Source organism: Henckelia pumila, chromosome 1, assembly GCF_033568475.1.
Source record: "Henckelia pumila isolate YLH828 chromosome 1, ASM3356847v2, whole genome shotgun sequence".
NCBI classification, from domain to species: domain Eukaryota; kingdom Viridiplantae; phylum Streptophyta; class Magnoliopsida; order Lamiales; family Gesneriaceae; genus Henckelia; species Henckelia pumila.
The window spans coordinates 143,412,246-143,434,914 of NC_133120.1; the positions used below are offsets into that span (position 1 = coordinate 143,412,246).

The 22,669-nt window shown below is 40.0% G+C and overlaps 2 protein-coding genes across 2 annotated transcripts; both read left to right on the top strand.

Annotated features, from left to right (window-relative positions):
• Window positions 1-3,202: 3,202 nt before the first annotated feature.
• Window positions 3,203-3,778, top strand: LOC140874142 (uncharacterized). Its single transcript, XM_073277424.1, has one exon. It carries the CDS (start codon window positions 3,203-3,205, stop codon window positions 3,776-3,778), a length of 576 nt encoding a protein of 191 aa, XP_073133525.1.
• Window positions 3,779-21,806: 18,028 nt separating this feature from the next.
• LOC140874144 (uncharacterized) lies at window positions 21,807-22,322 on the top strand. Its single transcript, XM_073277425.1, has one exon. The coding sequence runs from the start codon at window positions 21,807-21,809 to the stop codon at window positions 22,320-22,322; it is 516 nt and encodes a 171-aa protein (XP_073133526.1).
• Window positions 22,323-22,669: the final 347 nt, after the last annotated feature.

Below are 22,669 nucleotides of genomic sequence, written 5' to 3' on the forward strand. Positions count from 1 at the left end.
ATGGTTTCAGGTCGAGTTTGATTTTGGACTCACGGGACGAGGCTAACCTACTCACGAAGTGTTAGAAAATAATTCTACGAGTATTTTGAGTATAATATTGGTATCATTTTATTGTATTCATCCGGAGAAGAAAATTTTATTAGTCTGAGTTGGGATGTGCTTGACAGACTACGTTTTATGTAGTCAACACATGCGTCGTATTAACTCCCCCTCTTTCACACTTATCTACTCCTCTACCCCATCTTTAATTTCAATTCCCCACTCCTTTAATGTGTTGTATCCTCTCCCTCATTGCTTCATTCCTCTTTGCACGTCACTTTTCCCCTTCCTTTCCACTCCTTTGGTTCTTCATTTTGTTCATCTATTCTTTCATCCGAGGTAAGTCCAAGATTTCGAATTCCGGTTGTGCTAAGGTTAACTCGTTGCCAAGACTCCGGACCAACTCCATCTTCGGTTAAGGCAAGTATTTTAAAGGTTTTGAAACCACCATTCAAGATATAATTATTTTGATATGAAAAGATGTATTTTGAGATATGTATGCATGATTTTCAAGAATTTCAAGAGCATGAAGTTTTGATTTTAAGGGTTTGAAGAGCATATTATGTGATAGTATGAAATCGTTAAGTGTACGTCGTTCTTGACATGTTCTTGAATTTGATTCAAGAGATACATGTTTCTTTTAAGTTTTTATATGTTTTTGAAGTTTCAAGGGATATTTTATTTAAATTATATAGTTAGAGTAGTAGAAAATACCATATTTTGAAGTATTGAGTTAGTTTAAGTTAAAGCTTTGAAATGTTGCATGTGCTGGAATGTCACAGATTACCGACACTCATTACGATTTTGAAGATAAAAATTAGTGTACTGATTCAAATGATATGAGGTCAATTTTATTGGTAATATATCTTATTTATCTACAACTTTCATGTTTTGAGTTTTTTTAAAATCATTTTGGAAGATTGTCCAAAATTGACCCGAAGTGTGTCTAGTGTTTTGAATTTCCGACATTGATACATATCGGTAGAAGGGGCATGCCTTTTTACTGAAAACTCCAAGGGAGGTGAGGTTTTCGGCTTTAGAAAGCCAAGATCAAGGACTAGACCTTTCATGTTTACAACGCTTCCAAATTCCGAATGAACAATAGAGTTTCAGAGTGATAAAGAAGACCTATTTGCGCAGGTCATGCGCGCCCGCGCCTAGAAGTGGAGCGGTCGCACCTTGCCTTTGAAATTCATGATTTGTTTATGTTATTTTAGGGTCCTAAATTCATGTTTATGATCTTTTAAGGCTTCTAAAATATATTTTAGAGTTTCTATGAAAAAAGTTTCAAGTTTTAAATCAAGAACGAAAAGAACAACTTACGTGGATCGATTATGTTATGTGATGCATGTACATGTCTAAGTTTCATTCATGAAACCTATGTTCAATATGAAAGTATGATTTTTATCATCTATGACAAGCATGAAGTTATTGAGTAAAGTTTTATGTTCATGAAACGAAAGTTTATGAAGGAAATTACGATGATATGATGATGCTTCATAATGAAATGATATGTTATGATGATACGATGATATGATGATGAAATGAAAGATGATGATGCATGAATGAATGATGTTAAGATGAAGCATGATATGATATGTTGATGCATGAAAATATTTTGATGTTTTATGTGTTTTTGTGGTGGCAATACGGGACTGGTACTCCAGTTTGGGCTCCGGAGGGACCTTTCCAAATATGGCTCAATGTACGGGTTAGGTACTCCGGGATGAGCTCTGGATGGGCCTCCGAAAATGAATGAACGAATTTTATGAGGCGTAATGCCATATGGCTCAATGTACGGGTTAGGTACTCCAGGATGAGCTCCGGAGGGGCCTCCGAGAAGAAAGAAAATTCTTGTTGATCAACAGGAACTACGAATGTGCCCATTATGACGGTTGCCACAGTTTCACATAATTCATCACCCCAAAATGATAAGTTTTTATGTTATGTTCATGGTTTATGTTCACGATTTGATGTTGTCCAAGTTGCATGATTTTAATTAGATGTTAGTGCAAATGTTTATTTAAGACTGAAATGGTAAATTTTTTAGGAAATGCATGAAGTCTATTTTCAAGATTTAAAGTTAAGTAAGTTGATGTCTATGTTTAAGTTTCTTGCATCTTTTAAGATTTTGAAGTTCGTGTTTAAGATTTTAAGTTTAAAGTTCCATGATGTTTACATTAAAGTTCTTCAAGTTCAAGGTATCATGTTATGTATGTTCAAGTCATTATGTTTAAATTATTTTGAAGCTATAATGATATTGACATGAATATTTTAATCTTGCTGAGTCCTTTAGACTCACTATACTTGAATGGTGCAGATGGTTTAGCAGTTTTGATTTAAAAAGCTTTGGTAGCACGGCTGAAGAGTCCAAGAGGCAAAGACATTGCATGACACAATAGTTTAGAAGCTCTGTTGTTTCTTTAAAAAGAACATATTTACCTATGTTTATTTATGTTATGTTGTTACAATATTTTATGTACGATGTTTAAAAGTAATGATTTTATTATTTTCATTGTTAGTTTTTTAAAGATGAGTTTTGAGGATTTCAAGTGTTTTGTCTTTTAAATGTTCATTTTAGTTTGATATTTGTTATGGAAGTTCCTCGATTATTTTAATTGTATTTGATGTAGTAGTTTGTTTATACTTTATAGTAACTCACATTCCCTTATCTCATTTAAATATTAGTAGTATGTTTTGACGTGTCGTATTTTAGAAGGTATTTGTTGTAGGGTTGCATCGTTATTTCTTTGACTTCGTGAACGTTCCGTCACGAGTTTTATTGTTATAAATTTATATTTTAAACTCTTTTGGAGTTAGTGTAATGCACTCCCTGTATTATTTTAAGTAAAGAAAAATTTTCTCACTCTTTTTCCGCAACTCTTTTAATAAATGTTTTAAAATATGGGACGTCACAGAGAGAGAGAGAGAGAGAGAGAGAGAGAGAGAGAGAGAGAGAGAGAGAGAGAGAGAGAGTTTTGATATGATGTCTACTTAGCACTATTGAGGTGTATAAAGATGTGATAAATTATAGGTCCAATAGAATAGTACAACATCATTGGTGGGCATGGTAGTGGGCATGATAGGTGGGCACTTGAAAGAAACTCTATATATATTAGATCAGAATGCACAATTAGAGGAGATCAAGAAATTGAAAGAAGAGATGGAGCTCTTGAAGAAGAAGCAGTCCGGATACCTAGCTACTCCAGTCCGAAATATTCCCTTCTCTGCTGAAATACTGGAGTCCAAACTTCCCAAAAACTTTAAATTCCTGCATGTCGAGGAGTATGATGGAAAAGGGGATCCGGAAGAGAACCTGTCCCGTTTCGAGAATGTTGCGTTGTTACATAAGTATTCTGATTCGATCAAGTGTCGGGTCTTCCTCAATACCTTGATATGTTCAGCGCAGCAATGGTTCAACCTCCTACGTCCAGAAGATATAAAGGAGTTCAAAGATTTCAGCAAAGCCTTCTTACACCATTTTTCTAGTAGCAAAAAACATCCTACAACTACTCTCAGCCTTTTCGCTATCAAACAACAAAGGCAAGAAGATTTGCGAGTATATATTCGTCGATTTAGTGCTTTGGCGCTTGAAGTACCTACTGCTACCACTGATCTGCTCATCAGTGCTTTCACCCAAGGACTTACTACAAGGGATTTTCTTAAATATCTGATCAAAAAACCGTCGTCTTCATACGATGAACTACTTGCTCGGGCCGAAAAATATGTGAATTTATAGGAAATACAAGTTTTCCGGTTGAATAGTGGGGTGGACAGGCCACCAAGTCCGAAGAGCACCAGGATCCCTAATACACCTTGGAAGATGGGACCATCTCCCCGACCCAAACTCCTAGGACAATTCACATCCTTCACCCCTCTAAGGATGGGTAAAACTCAGGCCATGCGAATATGTGAAGAAAAAAAACTTCTACAGAGACCTCCATGGAGTGAACAGGGGCCTCGCAGACCAAAATCTGATAAGTATTATGACTTTCACAATGAGTATGGGCACAATACTAATGATTGTCATCAGCTGGAGCAAGAGATTGAGAGAATAATTCAACAGGATCCAGGGATGAAGGATAGGCTGGCACGACAAAAAGGAGGATATCCCTCGAATAAGAGGAGCCGCAAAGGCCCCGATCATTATGCATCAAGACCCCGACCTGGGCCATCACAGGGAAATTTCCAACGTCCGAATCAAAATCAACCTGAGAATAACCAAGGACCACCCTCTCCCACAAAAGGCGTTATCAACATGATATCAGGGGGACCAACTGATGGAGATTCCAATAGGGCAAGGAAGTCAAGCAGTCGGAAATTGAGCAACATGGTGATAGCCGACCAGGTGGTTAGGACAGGCCCGACCCTTTCCTTTGGCCCAAATGTTCTTAAAGGCTTGTCAGATACTACTCACTATGGCGCACTGGTTATTCGAGTCAATGTACTATTCAAGGAGACCATAAATCAGATGGATTTGGGAGAGTATAAGGTAGAACTAGTAGTGAAGTCGTTGTTCGGATTCACGGGTCATGCCATCCGGCCTACTGGATTGATCAATTTTCCGCTCACTTTGGGCAAGGACCGTACAAGCAAAACACGGATCATCAACTTTATTATCGTTGATGCACCATCCACGTATAACGTTATCCTGGGAAGACCATCCATGACTACCTTCATGGCCGTGGACTCAGCACTATATCAAAAGATCAAATTTCTTGTGGGTAATGAAGTTGGCGAGGTTGAAGGAGATCAGAAGATTTCCCGAAAGTGCTATGTAGAGGAGGTACAGATAGAACAAAAAGCAGTCAAAGTTAGCCATGATGACCGACCTGGGCCTAGAGATTGGGAAGAAATAAATTTGTTGGAAGAAAACACCCCTGTTACGGCTGAAGAAAAATATGAAGAGGTCATGATTTGCCCCCCAACTGGGTCGGCCAGCGTGGCTCGGATGCTAGAAGCCACTCTTAAAAAGCAGTTAATACAGTTTTTGATGGAGAACAAAGACACCTTCGCATGGTTTGTATCCGATATCTTGGGAGTACGGAGAGAATTAATGGAGCATAAGCTGAATGTTATACGGGACCATCGCCTTATTATTCAGAAAAAATGACACTTTGGGCCCGAAAAAGATGTTGTGATTCAGGGACAAGTTGAGGAACTTTTGAAGGCTGGACACATTCAAGAAGTATACTTCCCGACCTGGTTATCAAATGTGGTCTTGAAACCCAAGTCCTCGGGTAAGTGGCGCATGTGAGTATACTTTCGTGATCTAAATAAGGCTTGTCCAAAGGATTGCTATTCCTTGCCCCGAATAGATCAGATGGTGGATTCTACATCTGGGCATGAGTTATTGTGTTTTCTAGATGCTTATCAGGGGTACCACCAAATTCCCCTAGCCAAGCAAGATCGGGATAAAGTGAGTTTTGTGTAGTAGCCCGTATCCAAAACTAACGATTAATGAGTAATTAATCGTATATTCATGTTGATATTAAGTAAAACATGATTAAGGAAATTCCAGATGAATTAACGGAGTTCAGAAATGGATTCAGGACACTCAAAAATGGTGGATATGGTTCGGCATGTTCGGACGGTCCGAAGTGGGTTCGGACAATCCGAACACATGCGGCCAGCTGTCCCAAAATAATACGTCATTGGTGACGTCATCCGGGAGATGTTCGGATGATCCGAAGAGCCAGTTCGGACGACCCGAACAGTGTATTGGACAAGTGTATGGTTGCATGCGATTGGTTGGATGTGTGGCGGAGATCGGACGATCCGATGAGACGATCAGACGGCCCGAAGCAGTTCGGACGATCCGAAGTCAGGATCGGACGATCCAAACGTGCTCTATAAATATGAGGTCCGAGCTCCTCATTTGGTGCGAATTCCGAGTTCCTCTCTTTTGCCCACGTGGCTCTATTTTAGTGCTTTGGGTACTCTTATTTAGAGTTGGAGTAGGGAACATATTTTTAGTATAGTAAGACAGTGTCTGACACAGTAACAGAGCAGTGCTCGTGTAGCGGAACAGTACTCGAGGCTGTGGAGCTGCAGCAGGGGTGTGCCCCTAGTTGCAGGATAGTCGTCATCAGTGGGCTGACCACGGACGCAGGTATAGATATGGTCTCCTTAAATTATTTAGGAGTATGCAATAGCTTAGTTAAGGCTTTTAGAGCTTATTGAATGATGCATGGGTATTTGCATTGTAGACTTGATGATAGGCTTGGAACCTAGAGTGGGACTACTAGGACTGCCTTAGAAAGGTACGTAAGTACTGACTGAGATTTCCAGCGGATATGCATGCTTATATGTTGCATTTATGTGTTTGCATGTTATTATTGTTATGCGGCATGTGCATATCATCTTGTGCCTGTACATCTGTATATCTTTCGAGATGAGCCAGTTAGGGTTGCTCAGCCCTGTTAGGACGTTTGATATCGAGTAACCTTAGGTACGGATACCTCGAGGACTCCGTGGTCCGCGTCCGTGATTCGGGAATGAGTGGTCGCACACAGTGGTTAGCTAACCCGATGTGACGAGCTTATATCCCAGGCGCCAGTCTGAGCAGTTCGTATACAGTTATCCCAGATATGGATACCCTGTCATTTGCATGCATCATATTTGTATGTTTATCCGTGCTTTCGTATTGAGCTTAGAGCTCACGTCCAGTCTTTTCTGTATATCTGGACACCCTATTCAACGGGGCAGGTGTAGGTGCAGGATTGAGCACCAGGAGCCTGGAGTAGCCAGTGACCTTGAAGACAGCAGGATTAGCTGTAGGTTTCTATTTATTCGATTGGGTTGTATATTCGAGGTTGTTTAGCCGGTTGTATTCCGCCGGTCATTTTTTGTATTTAAGTCTTCCGCAGCGATTTTATTTAATGCATGCTTAATTATGCTCTTAACTCTAATTAGGTAGTGGATCCGGGTCGGGTCTCTAAATTTATTGGTATCAGAGCTGCATGCAAGGGACTTAGGAAATTGATAATAATACTTCTTGATTATCCTTGTAGGATTGATTGAGGCCTAGCGAAAGAAGATTTGGTTCTTCATTGCCGAGGTTTGCGGCATAAGTCTTTACTATAAGGAATGCAGCAGTGATGAGAACACCAGTAGTAGCATATCGATAGATAGACTGACTGCTGTGGACAGTTCATCATTCGATGCATTGAAATGCTGATCGAAGAATATATGGATTCCAACCAGGGAAGATTGGAAGAGAATATCGAGTATATCGCGTCAGATACCTCTGATGGCTTTTTGGAACGAATGGTGTTTAGTAATCCATGTAGTTTCAGTCCGAAGAGATTCTTCATTCATAGTTGGAGAGATTGTCAGATAGACCTTTACCAGGGAATGCTTCGAGTGCCTAAAGCATGACCAGTTTCTAGCGTAAGGTCTGTAAACTCGTGTAGAACATCGTTTTACCGGTATTCTTGTATCGATTCTTTTGGTAGGCATACGGGAAACTTCATGTTCAAAAGCATGATTTGGGTACAAGAAGAACGCTGATGGTAGATCGTGAGCAGAAGAAGTCGACTGACATGCACTGACGCAGAGCATAGCTGGTTAGCTATCACGTGCCATTTCTCCGGAGTTCTTCACTGGAGGACATGTAGAGAGACTTGGACGGGAGTATGCTTGTATCGATGCGTGTGTCGATTGGAAACTTCATGCTCAAGGGACGAAGACAGGATTCGATGATTTTAAATACTGTATTGTTGTAGTTGTAAACAATATTTCAGTTGTAATGAATCATCAGAATTTGGTTGTATCATTTCAAGTTATTGGATGTACATTTTGTTGTATTTTGAATACTGTATGTATTACATGGGATTGTAATAAAGGAAATTGTACATAACTTGAAGTAATGATACATGTTTTACTTATTCAAATATTCGTGTTTGATTACAAGTAATTTTACTAAGTTTGGCTTGGAATTAGTTGATTGGTGATCAACTATGTTAACTCATGGATTTTGGGTAAGCCAGCGGTAACGAATTGACATGGGGTTAGTCTATGTGTCTTCCTAGGGCTGACCTAATTAGTCATTTGACTGGGTTAGTGCCATTGATGAGGTAATTCATCTGGGGGCATGGAAATATTGATCTTGTTTGGAATTTTGAGTTTTTGTTCTAAGTTGTTTCCTTAGGACAGTAGTCTGATTGACCTTCATAGGTTGAGACTTTGTGATGATGGGATTTCATCGGGATACCAAGTCGAGTATATGCCGAGAGTTGTGGACTATGACCATGACTAGACATGATGGAGCGCGACCCTATGCCAGTGTTACTCTGGGAGTCTTTCGTACTTCGGAGAATGCCTGGAATCCTTCGTGCTTCAGGATTTGGCGGTGGGAAGGCTACTTAGTCTAGAGTTTTGGTAACAGTCACGATGGGGCATGACATTGGATTTGATGCCTGGTTAGGTATCGGCGGTTTAGATATCGTCTAACTGTTGTCAGAGATATTGGTTTGCAGTTTTGTCATAAGGACCAGTCTTAGAGGGATTTTCCTTGACAAGTGCGTACTCTGAGCAGATAGTTCTAGCCTATTGGAGACTGCTATACTAGTGGATCTAGTCGGGGTTTGGATGCTCTTGTGATAGGGGCTATCCAGGAGATGGGTTTGTGAAATTCCTGAAACATTTGTCTCGGGGATGAGTAGTTTTCAGCATTGATGGTTTCCTTCAGTGATAGATTATATCTGATGCTAAGGATTATACATGACTATTTGAGGCGTGAGGATAGCGTGATTTATGCCAGTGTACACTTGGTGGTGATTTCAGGTGGGACACCACGGCAAGTAACCTCAGTTTCGATTTGTTGCAGTCTTAGCAAGAGATATAGTTATCAGGAGCATGTTCAACGATAGTTGAAATCTTTCGGACTTGTATTGCGGCTTGGGTTGAACAAGTCCTTATGATCATCTTGAATGAATATAGACAGTGGATAGTATGTTTAGACTGGTGCAGGTTTACCACTAGTGACTACTTGTAACTGTTGTCTGACTTTGTCAAAGATGAGTGATTGAATCAGCTGTGATTCTTTTGATTCCAAGTATTTGGGATCTACGGACGTGTGGCAGTGAGATCATCGATATTGATCGAGCCCTGAGAGTTTCATTGATCAGTGATTGTCTGATTAGGGTTGATATCGTCAGGCATGGCCAGAGCTACAGTATATCGATTTGATTGATCAGATTATTCCAATCGGTATAGATGGGATATAGTGAATCAAGAAGTACTGGAATGGTACTTTAAGTATGGTATGCTTTGATATAACGATTCAAGTGCATTGAGGAAATTCTTTAGTCGCTAAGGGATCTCCAGGAATGCGGGAATCGAGACTTTTGGATTCTGCGGATCACGAAAGTGGTCATTAGTTGGCTCTTGTGATCGTAGTTGTTGGTAACGTTGCTTTGGCTACCAGTGACGGATTTTAATCTGAGCATTGCTTGGTGTTAGCAATTATTGATCCAGTTTGAGGAAATAGGATTCAGTGATTGTCCCAGGACTGTCAGTGGACAAATTTTGGGGACTGTGGGTCAGAGTGTTTTGCTTGGGGTGCTTCCAATATATGTCTCAAGAGTTGTTCTTGAGAGGCGATTCGACAAGTGCTTATGGATTTCAATGAGCATTAGCAAGTTAGCATTAGTCATTTCATGGGATGAGACAGCAGCTGAGACTTGTTTTTCTGAGTCTGGCAGGGTTGTTGTCACTGATATCCTAGTGCGTTCTGATATGCTGTGTCATTGAGAGGTTGAGATAGCAGGATTGCCGCTAGTATTGATAGATTCTGTGCGGGATCATGGTGAATCAATTTGGTTATCCCCGCTAGGGAGCCAAGGATTTGTTGGAAAACGGTGATCAGATCAATCAGAATTGATACCCGGTGCAGCGGAAGTTTAAAAATTTTATATGGAACGATTCCATAATGGGTATCAAAACTTTACGATTAAATTGTGCGTGTAAAAATTAAATCACAATTAAATTTTTACCTCCAATCTCGAATCGAGATTATGGACACCAACAGATTACTCTGCTCTTGTTGTATATCTCAGGAACTGATGGACGAACAATTTTTCAATCAGGTCCACGAACGGAAATTTAATCCCTCTGATAGATTGCATTAGAAAATATATCAGAAGTTTCTATGAAGAGAATTAACGAATTTGATCCGTTAAACCAGACTGCAAATTCAAAATTCACAGGCTGGAATTTTCGAGCAGAGAGGGAGAGGGGGGCGGCCACTTAGAGAGAAAAACAGCTAGGGTTTTCGAAAATTGTGACCTCTGTTTTTTAATTTCTGTACTGCAATAACTTATTTATAATGTGGGCTGCTAACAGCTTAGGGCCCATTAGTCATAAGTTCAAGCCTGACAAGCAAAGTTCGCATGTTCAGAAATTAATATAAAATTCATCGTGACTCAGATTGATAAACCAATTTCACCAATGTGCACAGAAACCATTTCTGCACCTTTTATAATCAAGATAAATTTTCTGAATCCGAATTCAGTGATTTCCAAAAATGCCCATCCCTATGTCATTTTAGGAAATCTTACTTCTCTACTCTTAAATAAGAAGTCCCACTTCTTTGTTCATTAAATTTAACTCTTTAAATTTAACTATCTCAACGGGGATTAAAAATCCATTACTTGTGTGACCCTCAATGGTTCAGGGATACAGCTAGCCGTGGGCTCACAACTCCTTGTGACTCAGAACAACAATTTCCGACTTGCCCATCGAATCATAGTAAGAGCGCCTAGCAACATCACCCCATGATTCCCTAGGTATCACTGATAATGCCTGCAAGAACCAATAGATTTTGGTTAGCGTACAGTACGGTCCCTTCATCCATATATCCCGATCGAATCAACAACCATTGGTAAATCGAGAGTCGTTCGAGATTCGATAACTATGCAATGCATCTTGAAGATCAAATAGTGACATCGCATGTGCTACTAAGAAACCATTTCTTAAAACACATCATGTACTCTGGCCAGAGATTCGTCACACTAATATCTCCTCAGATTGCATAGAATATCCACACTCGCAAGTATGTGGTGAATCCTTGACAACAAAGCATCGACTCCTATATGTGTCGTAACTGTACCCAATCCCGACACCTGATGACCCCAATAGAGTCGGTAAATGAGTCAAAGCACAGTACTAGCATATAGAGTCTCAATGATGTTTCAAGTAGTAAGGACTAATGGTGTACAACCAAAACCGCGGACTTCATCCACTCGATAAGTGATAACCACTTGGAAAGTCCGGATAGGGTAATTCGATCATTCATCGTATGAATATCCATTTGCATGCTTTGAACATCTCTATGTTCCATACCAATAAAACGTGGTACTCGGCATCGCAAATGCTAGTCTCAATCTCGAGCGATCCTTATCCTTATTAACGGACGGCTCAATCGACTAGGAACTGTTTAGAATATACAGTGACTATAAGATGTGTTTCATGATAGTCATCCCCATGTACTACAACATCTTACATACACTATAGTATATTCAAGGTCTTTATCAAAACAAAAATAGTATATTACAATATAACAATATGAAGAAAGATAAAGTCATTGCCATTAATAAAAGTGTAAATTATATTAAACAAAAGATTGTTTATACAAAGAGTCATCAAAGCCCTTAGCCACAAGTTGGCTCACTGGGCACCCACTCTTTCAATCTCCCACTTGCCCTAAAGCCAACTAGTCATACTACGTAGACCCATTGCTTCGCGATGTTTGTCAAATAATGGTCCTGGCAAGGGCTTAGTAAGTGGATAGCGATATTGTCTGCAGAGGCCACTCTCTCGACAGTGATGTCTCCTCTTTCCACGATCTCCCGGATGATGTGGTATTTCCTCAGTACGTGTTTGGATCTTTGATGAGACCTTGGTTCCTTTGCCTGAGCAACGGCACCCGTGTTGTCACAGTACACCGGGACTGGACCAACAACTTCAGGAATGACGCCCAACTCTTGGACGAAATTCCTCATCCAAACGGCCTCTTTAGCAGCAGCTGATGCCGCAATGTATTCTGCCTCAGTGGTGGAATCCACTGTGGTGTCCTGCTTGGAACTCTTCCAAGAGACAGCACCGCCATTGAGCATGAACACAAATCCAGAGGTTGACTTCGAGTCATCCACGTCACTTTGGAAGCTAGAGTCGGTATAGCCTTCCAATTTCAGTTCTCTTCCTCCATATACCATGAACATATTCTTAGTCCTTCGTAAGTACTTAAGAATGTCCTTCACGGCTTTCCAATGCATTTGACCGGGATTAGCTTGATATCTGCTCGTGACACTCAGAGCAAATGCTACATCCGGTCTGGTAGATATCATCCCATACATGATACTACCTATGGCTGACGCATATGATACATGTGTCATTTTCTCAATCTCTTCATCAGTCTTGGGACACATGGACTTGGATAGAGAAACTCCATGACACATAGGTAGATGTCCTCTCTTGGACCCATCCATTGAAAACCTTTTCAATATGGTTTCGATGTAAGTTGATTGAGTGAGTCCTATCATTCTCTTAGATCTATCTCTATAGATCTGTATCCCTAGAATATAGGATGCCTCACCCAAATCCTTCATCGAGAATCTACCTGATAACCATATCTTGGTTGACTGCAACATCCCTACATCATTCCCAATGAGTAGGATGTCATCAACATAATGTACTAAGAATGTCACAGCATCCTTAACTACTTTCTTGTACACGCATGGTTCCTCCGGGTTCTTGATGAAACCAAAATCCTTTATTGTTTCATCAAATTTCTGGTTCCAACTTCTTGATGCTTGTTTGAGACCATAGATCGATCTCTGAAGCTTGCATACCTTATGCTCGCTTCCCATGGATGTGTATCCCTCAGGCTGCGTCATATAGATCTCTTCCTTAATATTTCCATTAAGAAATGCAGTCTTCACATCCATTTGCCATATCTCATAGTCATACCAAGCAGCTATGGCAATAAGGATTCTTATGGACTTGAACATTGCAACTGGTGAAAAGGTTTCATCATAGTCAACTCCTTGTCTTTGAGTATAATCTTTTGCCACCAATCGCGCCTAGTAGGTCAATACCTTACCATCAGGCCCAAGCTTTCTCTTGTAGATCCATTTACACCCTATTAGAACAATTCCATCGGGAGGATCTACTAAAGACCAAACTTGGTTTGTATGCATCGAATCTATTTCCGACTGCATAGCTTCAAGCCATAAATTTGAATCCGCATCAGAAATTGCTTCCTTGAAGTTTCTTGGATCACATCCAACATCGGGTTCATCTTGATCCCCTTCAAGAAGAAGACCATATCGAATAGGAGGTCTAGAAGTCCTCTCGGATCTTCTAGGTATAAGCGTGTCCATCATTGGTTCCTGAGGTATAGGATCATTATTTTGTATTTCGGGTTCTTCTCGAATTTCTTCGAGTTCCATCATCTCGCCTTTCTTATCCAATAAGAACTCCTTCTCCAAGAAGGTGGCATTCCTTGAAACAAACACCTTTGTTTCAGCAGGATGATAGAAATAATATCCGATTGAATTCTTCGGATACCCTACAAAATAACATAAGGTGGATCGACTATCCAACTTATCTCCCACTGTCTGCTTCACGTAAGCAGGACATCCCCAAATCCTCAAGTACGAATACTTAGGAGCTTTGCCATTCCATAACTCGTATGGTGTTTTGTCCACTGCTTTAGTGTGGACGTTGTTTAACAAAAATACCGCCGTTTCAAGCGCATAGCCCCAAAACAAAGGTGGAAGCTCAGTGAAGCTCATCATGGATCGAACCATGTCCAACAAAGTTCGATTACGACGCTCCGATACACCATTCAGCTGAGGTGTCATAGGAGGAGTCCACTGAGAGAGAATCCCATTCTCTTTCAGATAGTCCAAAAACTTGGTACTTAAGTATTCTCCACCTCGATCCGATCGAAGTGCTTTAATACTTTTACCTAGCTTGTTTTCTACTTCAGCCTTGAATTCTTTGAACTTTTCAAATGCTTCAGACTTATATTTCATTAAATATAAATACCCATACCTTGAATAATCATCAGTAAAGGTAATGAAGTAGGTGTGGCCAAATTGAGTACCAATTCTAAATGGACCACAAACATCTGTATGGATCAAATCCAACAGATTTTGACTACGCTCAGGTTTCCCCTTAAAAGGAGATTTAGTCATTTTTCCTTTCAGGCAGGACTCACAAGTAGGTAGAGAGTTAATATCAGACATATCAAACATGCCCTCTCCCACTAGCTTGTTCATCCTCCTTGAGGAAATATAACCTAGCCTAGCATGCCAAAGGTTTGCCGGGTTTTGACTATCAATTTTCTTTTTGTTCGTTGTTACCGGTTTATCAACATAATTTATTGGAACGTCTTTTAATTTTAAGTTATATAGATTGTTTTCAAGTTGTCCATTTCCAATCAAACATTCATTCTTGTAAATATTGCAAATTCCATTCACAAAATTGCAAGAAAAACCATCTCTTTCAAGCATAGAAACAGAAATAATGTTTTTAATCAAATCTGGAACAAATAAAACATCTCTCAAAAGTAACTTAAAATCGTTCTGCAAAATTAAACAAATATTTCCCATAGCTATGGATTTAACTCTGGAACCATTCCCGAGCCTTGACTGGGTCTCACCCATCCTTAGCCTATTACTTCTTGTCATCATTTGCAACTCATTGCAAATGTGAGATCTACATCTGGTATCCAATACCCAAGAAGTAGTATTAAGAAAAACATTTATTTCAATGTAAAACATACCCTTTGTAGTTCGCAACTGCTCGAGGTATTCCTTGCAGTTACGTTTCCAATGACCGGGTTTCTTGCAGTGATGGCAAACTTGTTTAGACTTGTCCAATTTTGCATGTAACATTTGGCCTTGAGATCATGGTCCAACCATTTCTCTAGTTTGGCCAACCTTTCGGCAGTTACATCAGCCGGGGCTGTTTTCGGAGAAGCCTTTTCTAACACTTAGAAAAAAATTTTCGAACTTAGGACAATCTTAACTTATGGAATCATTCTGTATTGTTTGCGCCAGTAAGTTTGTTTTGTTCGAGAATTGAAACATGTGGATTACGAAGATTCATCATAATGATATACTGAGATGAAACAGACAATTATCAGTGATTGTTTAATTAATTTACTAAGACATAAAATAGGTTAAATTTATTTTATGAATCTCACTCCCACTATTTTAACGATTTCACTACCCTCTAGTGAAAACGGGAAACTATTTTCCTTAGTGGGAACATGGAGTCCAATTGACAAACTATGGTCCCGAATAATATCAGCCAACCATAATTTTCAAAAGGTAGAGCCCAATTGCTTCCAAAGCAACCTCCACGTTTTTACCTCATGTCCAATAAGGGCCCAATAATATGACGCCGTTTATTGTGACATGTCAAGATGACCCATCAATATTAAGTTGTGATGGACGGTCGCCATGTGGATCCCCCAATAATATGAGCCGATCCCATGGGAGTTCCACCCAACTTACAACATGTGTCGATCCAATGTACAGCTTTCCGACGAACGGGCCCCCCCAATAATATGAGCGGGACCGTATCCGCGGGTAGCATCTCATACATTGATCGTTTATGGAAGGTAGGAACATTTAAACAATATTTAAATTTCCTTTTAATCTTGATATCAATTTTAAATCATATTTAAAATGAGGGATTTTAATTTTAAAAATTTGTCTCATCATTTAAAATTTGTATGCTTGCGGGATTCATACAATTTAGTCTAAACATGCATACAACGATAATATCATATATTATATAGGATGATCGATTCCATTTCTAATCGACCCGTGGTTGCCAATCACGAGTCTAAGTCCAATTCTAGGTAATATGTAGGTATGCAATGCAATCCTATTACATTGAGCTTCCAATTTACATTTCTTCAGTCTTTATTGTCTGCTGGGCCCACCTCCGTCTTCAAATTTTCATCTCCCACTAAGTCTAATGTATTTACAATAAATAACTATGAGAAGTAGGGGATACATTTTAAGGGGTAGGAACGGGCCATAAACCAGGCCCACTTTTATTACATATGACAATTCATATTGGGCCATAAACCAGGCCCATTAATAAATCCAACAACAATAAAAACAAATGTAAATTCCTAACATACACCTACAAAATTGGTCATGGCAATCGATCATCCTTATCCAATAATAATTAATTCAAAATTAATTTATTGGATAACATGCAATGGCAATTTAAATTAAAAGGATAAAATCATATTCCATATATGAAATCTTATTTTACATACAAAATCATATTTTATCTTTTTATCAAATAAAATCATATTTTACATATAAAATCCAATTTTATACATAAAATCATATTTTAATCAATATTTCCATAAGATCATATCTTATCATCAATTGTACCAAAAATAATTAATTTCATAAAATCTGATTTAATGGATAAAATCTATAAATTTTCCAAAAATTCAAATTTATCCAAAAATCAATTTTAAAATTTTCGGACTCGAACAATTCAATCCGACGCCTCGTGGACCAATCAAAACAATTTTTGATCGGACCAAAAATAGAATTTTAACATATTAAAATTTTGATTTAAAAATAAAAATTAATTTTCCCGGGCCGCCCGGGACGCTCCCGGGCTGCCCGCGGCCCAAAAGGGGCTCGGGCCAGGCAGCCCGTCGCTGCCCCTAGGGCAGCGACGATCGCTGCCTTGGGCAGCGACCCTCGCTGCCCCCACCCCCCGGGCAGCGATCCAATCGATGCCCGTGTTTTGCCCGAAAAAAAAAATTTTATTTTAAAAAAATTTATTTTGTTTCAAAAACCGAGGCTTAAAAATTTTTGTACAATCGATTAATTTAATCGCTTGATCTGAGAAACCTGGCTTTGATACCACTGTTGGAAAACGGTGATCAGATCAATCAGAATTGATACCCGGTGCAGCGGAAGTTTAAAAGTTTTATATGGAACGATTCCATAATGGGTATCAAAACTTTACGATTAAATTGTGCGTGTAAAAATTAAATCACAATTAAATTTTTACCTCCAATCTCGAATCGAGATTATGGACACCAACAGATTACTCTGCTCTTGTTGTATATCCCAGGAACTGATGGACGAACAATTCTTCAATCAGGTCCACGAACGGAAATTTAATCCCTCTGATAGATTGCACTAGAAAATCTATCAGAAGTTTCTACGAAGAGAATTAACGAATTTGATCCGTTAAACCAGACTGCAAATTCAAAATTCACAGGCTGGAATTTTCGAGCAGAGAGGGAGAGGGGGGCGGCCACTTAGAGAGAAAAACAGCTAGGGTTTTCGAAAATTGTGACCTCTGTTTTTAATTTCTGTACTGCAATAACTTATTTATAATGTGGGCTGCTAACAGCTTAGGGCCCATTAGTCATAAGTTCAAGCCTGACAAGCAAAGCCCGCATGTTCAGAAATTAATATAAAATTCATCGTGACTCAGATTGATAAACCAATTTCACCAATGTGCACAGAAACCATTTCTGCACCTTTTAAAGTCAAGATAAATTTTCTGAATCCGAATTCAGTGATTTCCAAAAATGCCCATCCCTATGTCATTTTAGGAAATCTTACTCCTCTACTCTTAAATAAAAAGTCCCACTTCTTTGTTCATTAAATTTAACTCTTTAAATTTAACTATCTCAACGGGGATTAAAAATCCATTACTTGTGTGACCCTCAATGGTTCAGGGATACAGCTAGCCGTGGGCTCACAACTCCTTGTGACTCGGAACAACAATTTCCGACTTGCCCATCGAATCATGGTAAGAGCGCCTAGCAACATCGCCCCATGATTCCCTAGGTATCACTGATAGTGCCTGCAAGAACCAATAGATTTTGGTTAGCGTACAGTACGGTCCCTTCATCCATATATCCCGATCGAATCAACAACCATTGGTAAATCGAGAGTCGTTCGAGATTCGATAACTATGCAATGCATCTTGAAGATCAAATAGTGACATCGCATGTGCTACTAAAAAACCATTTCTTAAAACACATCTTGTACTCTGGCCAGAGATTCGTCACACTAATATCTCCTCAGATTGCATAGGATATCCACACTCGCAAGTATGTGGTGAATCCTTGACAACAAAGCATCGAATCCTATATGTGTCGTAACTGTACCCAATCCCGACACCTGATGACCACAATAGAGTCGGTAAACGAGTCAAAGCACAGTACTAGCATATAGAGTCTCAATGATGTTTCAAGTAGTAAGGACTAATGGTGTACAACCAAAACCGCGGACTTCATCCACTCGATAAGTGATAACCACTTGGAAAGTCCGGATAGGGTAATTCGATCATTTATCGTATGAATATCCATTTGCATGCTTTGAACATCTCTATGTTCCATACCAATGAAACGTGGTACTCGGCATCGCAAATGCTAGTCTCAATCTCGAGCGATCCTTATCCTTATTAACGGACGGCTCAATCGACTAGGAACTGTTTAGAATATACAGTGACTATAAGATGTGTTTCATGATAGTCATCCCCATGTACTACCACATCTTACAAACACTATAGTATATTCAAGGTCTTTATCAAAACAACAATAGTATATCACAATATAACAATATGAAGAAAGATAAAGTCATTGCCATTAATAAAAGTGTAAATTATATTAAACAAAAGATTGTTTATACAAAGAGTCATCAAAGCCAGTTAGGATTTGGTTATCTGGAACAGGATTAACCGGAATCATTTTCGTCGATACTATCTCTAGTTCCGATATAGAAGTAAGCATCTGATATAGACTACTGTTGAGGATGGTGTTGGTTCATCTGGGAGTTTCAACAGGATGATAGTGAATTTCGAGGCAACGACCTCGAAGGGTGCATTAAAACAAGAAATTGTGTACAAGGATTTTGTAGCAATTGGGTTTAATAAGCAGAGATTTTGTCATCTGTTTACTTAGTTGGTACTCTTTGGGAAACATTCATTGGGAAAAGTAAGTTTTGAAGGTACGTACTGTGACGCCAGGAATTGTCAGGATTTGGTGGTTATCCATGATAGGATGACTAAGATGATAAATTAGATACCATCTACGATAGCGAGATTCGGATCAAGGTTTATTGCAATCATTCTGAGGGTTTCAGATGGTTAGAGTCATGTGTAGTGGTGCGATTGCTCTGCGAGCTGGTGGCCGGTAGTTGCCATTTCTATTCGCATAAGGTACTATTTTGGAAGATACATTTTATCCTTCGTGATAAAAAAGTAACCCACACGAGTTCTTGAAAAAGGGATATCTAGGATTTGACCGAGAGTCGAATCTAGATCGATTTGTTTAGAGCTTTGCGATAACGTCAAGGGATGCGATGTTATCGTTACACTAGTGAGATACAATGAGTTGTATCTTGTTTTCTCAATGGGCAGCGATAGAGTTCGTGCATGTCTAGAGATATCTAATAACTAGTTACAATCTTAGCATGAGTGTCATCGCTAAGATCTATAGGCAGTGTGACTGATTCAATGGGTAATTTGGACCGAATGTGCCGTGTCGTTGCGGTTAACGATGGATAACTGACAGTAGTCAGTAGTGTGACACAATTTTAGCAAGGATTGGGGTTGTCGAAGGTTATTTGACCCAATGTTTTGAACCGAAACTATTAATGAATTGGACGAATGGTTTATACTATATTCCCAGGGTTTACTCTAGATTTCGAGGACGAAATCCTTTTAAGGTGGTGGGAATGTAGTAGCCCGTATCCAAAACTAACGATTAATGAGTAATTAATCGTATATTCATGTTGAGATTAAGTAAAACATGATTAAGGAAATTCCACATGAATTAACGGAGTCCAGAAATGGATCCAGGACACTAAAAAATGGTGGATATGGTTCGGCAGGTTCGGACGGTCCGAAGTGGGTTCGGACGATCCGAACATGGACGGAGCCAGGCTTCGGAGGCTCTGAAGACTTCGGACGGTCCGAAGTCGGTTCGGACGATCCGAACTCATGCGGCCAGTTGTCCCAAAATAATACGTCATTGGTGACGTCATCCGGGAGATGTTCGGATGATCCAAAGAGCCAGTTCGGACGACCCGAACAGTGTATTGGACAGGTGTATGGTTGCATGCGATTCGTTGGACGCATGGCAGAGATCGGACGATCCGATGAGACGATCGGACGTCCCGAAGCAGTTCGGACGATCCGAAGTCAGGATCGGATGATCCGAACGTGCTCTATAAATATGAGGTCCGAGCTCCTCATTTGGTGCGAATTCCGAGTTCTTATCCTTTGCCCACGTGGCTCTATTTTAGTGCTTTGGGTACTCTTATTTAGAGTTGGAGTAGGGAACATATTTTTAGTATAGTCAGACAGTGTCTGAAACAGTAACAGAGCAGTGCTCGGGTAGCGGAACAGTGCTCGAGGCTCTGGAGCTGTAGCAGGGGTGTGCCCCTAGTTGCAGGATAGTCGCCATCAGTGGGCTGACGACGAACGCATGTATAGCTATGGTCTCCTTAAATTATTTAGGAGTATGCAATAGCTTAGTTAAGGCTTTTAGAGCTTATTGAATGATGCATGGGTATTTGCATTGTAAACTTGATGATAGGCTTGGAACCTAGAGTGGGACTACTAGGACTGCCTTAGAAAGGTACGTAAGTACTGACTGAGATTGCCAGCGGATATGCATGCTTATATGTTGCATTTATGTGTTTGTATGTTATTATTGTTATGCGGCATGTGCATATCATCTTGTGCCTGTACATCTGTATATCTTTCGAGATGAGCTAGTTAGGGTTGCTCAGCCCTGTTAGGACGTTTGATATCGAGTACCCTTAGGTACTGATGCCTCGAGGACTCCGTGGTCCGCATCTGTGATTCGGGAATGAGTGGTCGCACGCAGTGGTTAGCTACCCCGATGTGACGAGCTTATATCCCAGGCACCAGTCTGAGCAGTTCGTATACAGTTATCCCAGATATGGATACCCTGTCATTTGCATGCATCATATTTGTATGTTTATCCGTGCTTTCGTATTGATCTTAGAGCTCACGTCCAGTCTTTTCTGTATATCTAGACACCCTATTCGACGGGGCAGGTGTAGGTGCAGGATTGAGCACCAGGAGCCTGGAGTAGCCAGTGACCTTGAAGACAGCAGGATTAGCTGTAGGTTTCTATTTAAATTCGATTGGGTTGTATATTCGAGGTTGTTTAGCCGGTTGTATTCCGCCGGTCTTTTTTTGTATTTAAGTCTTCCGCAGCGATTTTATTTAATGCATGCTTAATTATGCTCTTAACTCTGATTAGGTAGTGGATCCGGGTCGGGTCGCTACATTTATTCACCTCTACAGGAACTTATTGCTACATGGTCATGCCCTTTGGGCTCAAAAACGCTGGGGACACTTATCAAATATTAATGGACAAAGTTTTCAATCAACAGATAGGCAAAAACATCGAAGTATATGCGGATGATATTCTGGTCAAAACCCGAACAGCTAAACAACTTATTTCCGACCTAACCCAGACATTCCAGACATTGCGTGATTATTGATTAAAGTTAAACCCAAGAAAGTGTACATTTGGGGTTCAGACTGGGAAATTTCTAGGGTACATGGTCACCAGGAGAGGAATTGAAGCTAACCCGGAAAAAATTCGGGTCATTATCTCTATGGAGTTACCCAAGAACATTCAGGAGGTGCAAAGGTTGTCTGGAAGAATTTTTCCACTGGCTCGTTTCATATCGAGATAGGCAGATAAGAGTTTCATGTTCTTCAGAGCACTCAGAAAAACTAAAAACTTCGAGTGGGATGAACAGAGTGAAAAATCTTTTCAGGAGTTGAAGACATATTTAAAAGAGCTACCGGTGTTGAACAAGCCAGTACAAGGAGAAGAGGTCTTTGTGTATCTAGCTGTCACACCCCGAGCTGCTATCTCGGTCCTAGTCAGGAGGGAGGGGGTGAATCATCTACCTGTCTACTTTGTCAGTCATGCCTTGAAAGGAGCAGAGCTTAACTACATGACACAGGAAAAGTTAGCTCTAGCCCTCGTCATTACCGCCAGAAAACTAAGGCCTTATTTCCTGTCTCATCCGATCATTGTTCTTACCAACAGCACCTTGGGAAAAATCGCGGCTAACCTAGATGCATCGGGAAGATTGATCAAGTGGATTACAGAGTTAAGTGAGTATGACATAAAGTTTGATCCCCGTACTGCCATCAAAGCTCAAGCCCTAGCTGATTTCTTGGTAGAGACTGTTCAGTTAGAGCAAGAAGACCATTGAAAAATATTTGTAGATAGATCATCTTGTCAAACAGGAAGCGGGGTTGGAATTGTGATAATATCACCTTGGGGTGAGGAAACCAACATCTCAATAAGGTTGGATTTCCGAGCATCTAATAATGAAGCAGAATATGAAGCACTCTTGCTTGGACTGAAGGTTGCTCGGAATCTCGGTATACCCCGAGCTACCCTTTATTCAGATTCTTAGTTGTCCATACGATAGAGTAAGGGGAAGTTGGAAAACAAGAATAAAAAGATGATAAAATATGCTCAAACATTGGACAAAGCCAAGGAAGATTTTACCGAACTCACTATGGAATTGATCCCGAGGACTGAAAATACAAAAGC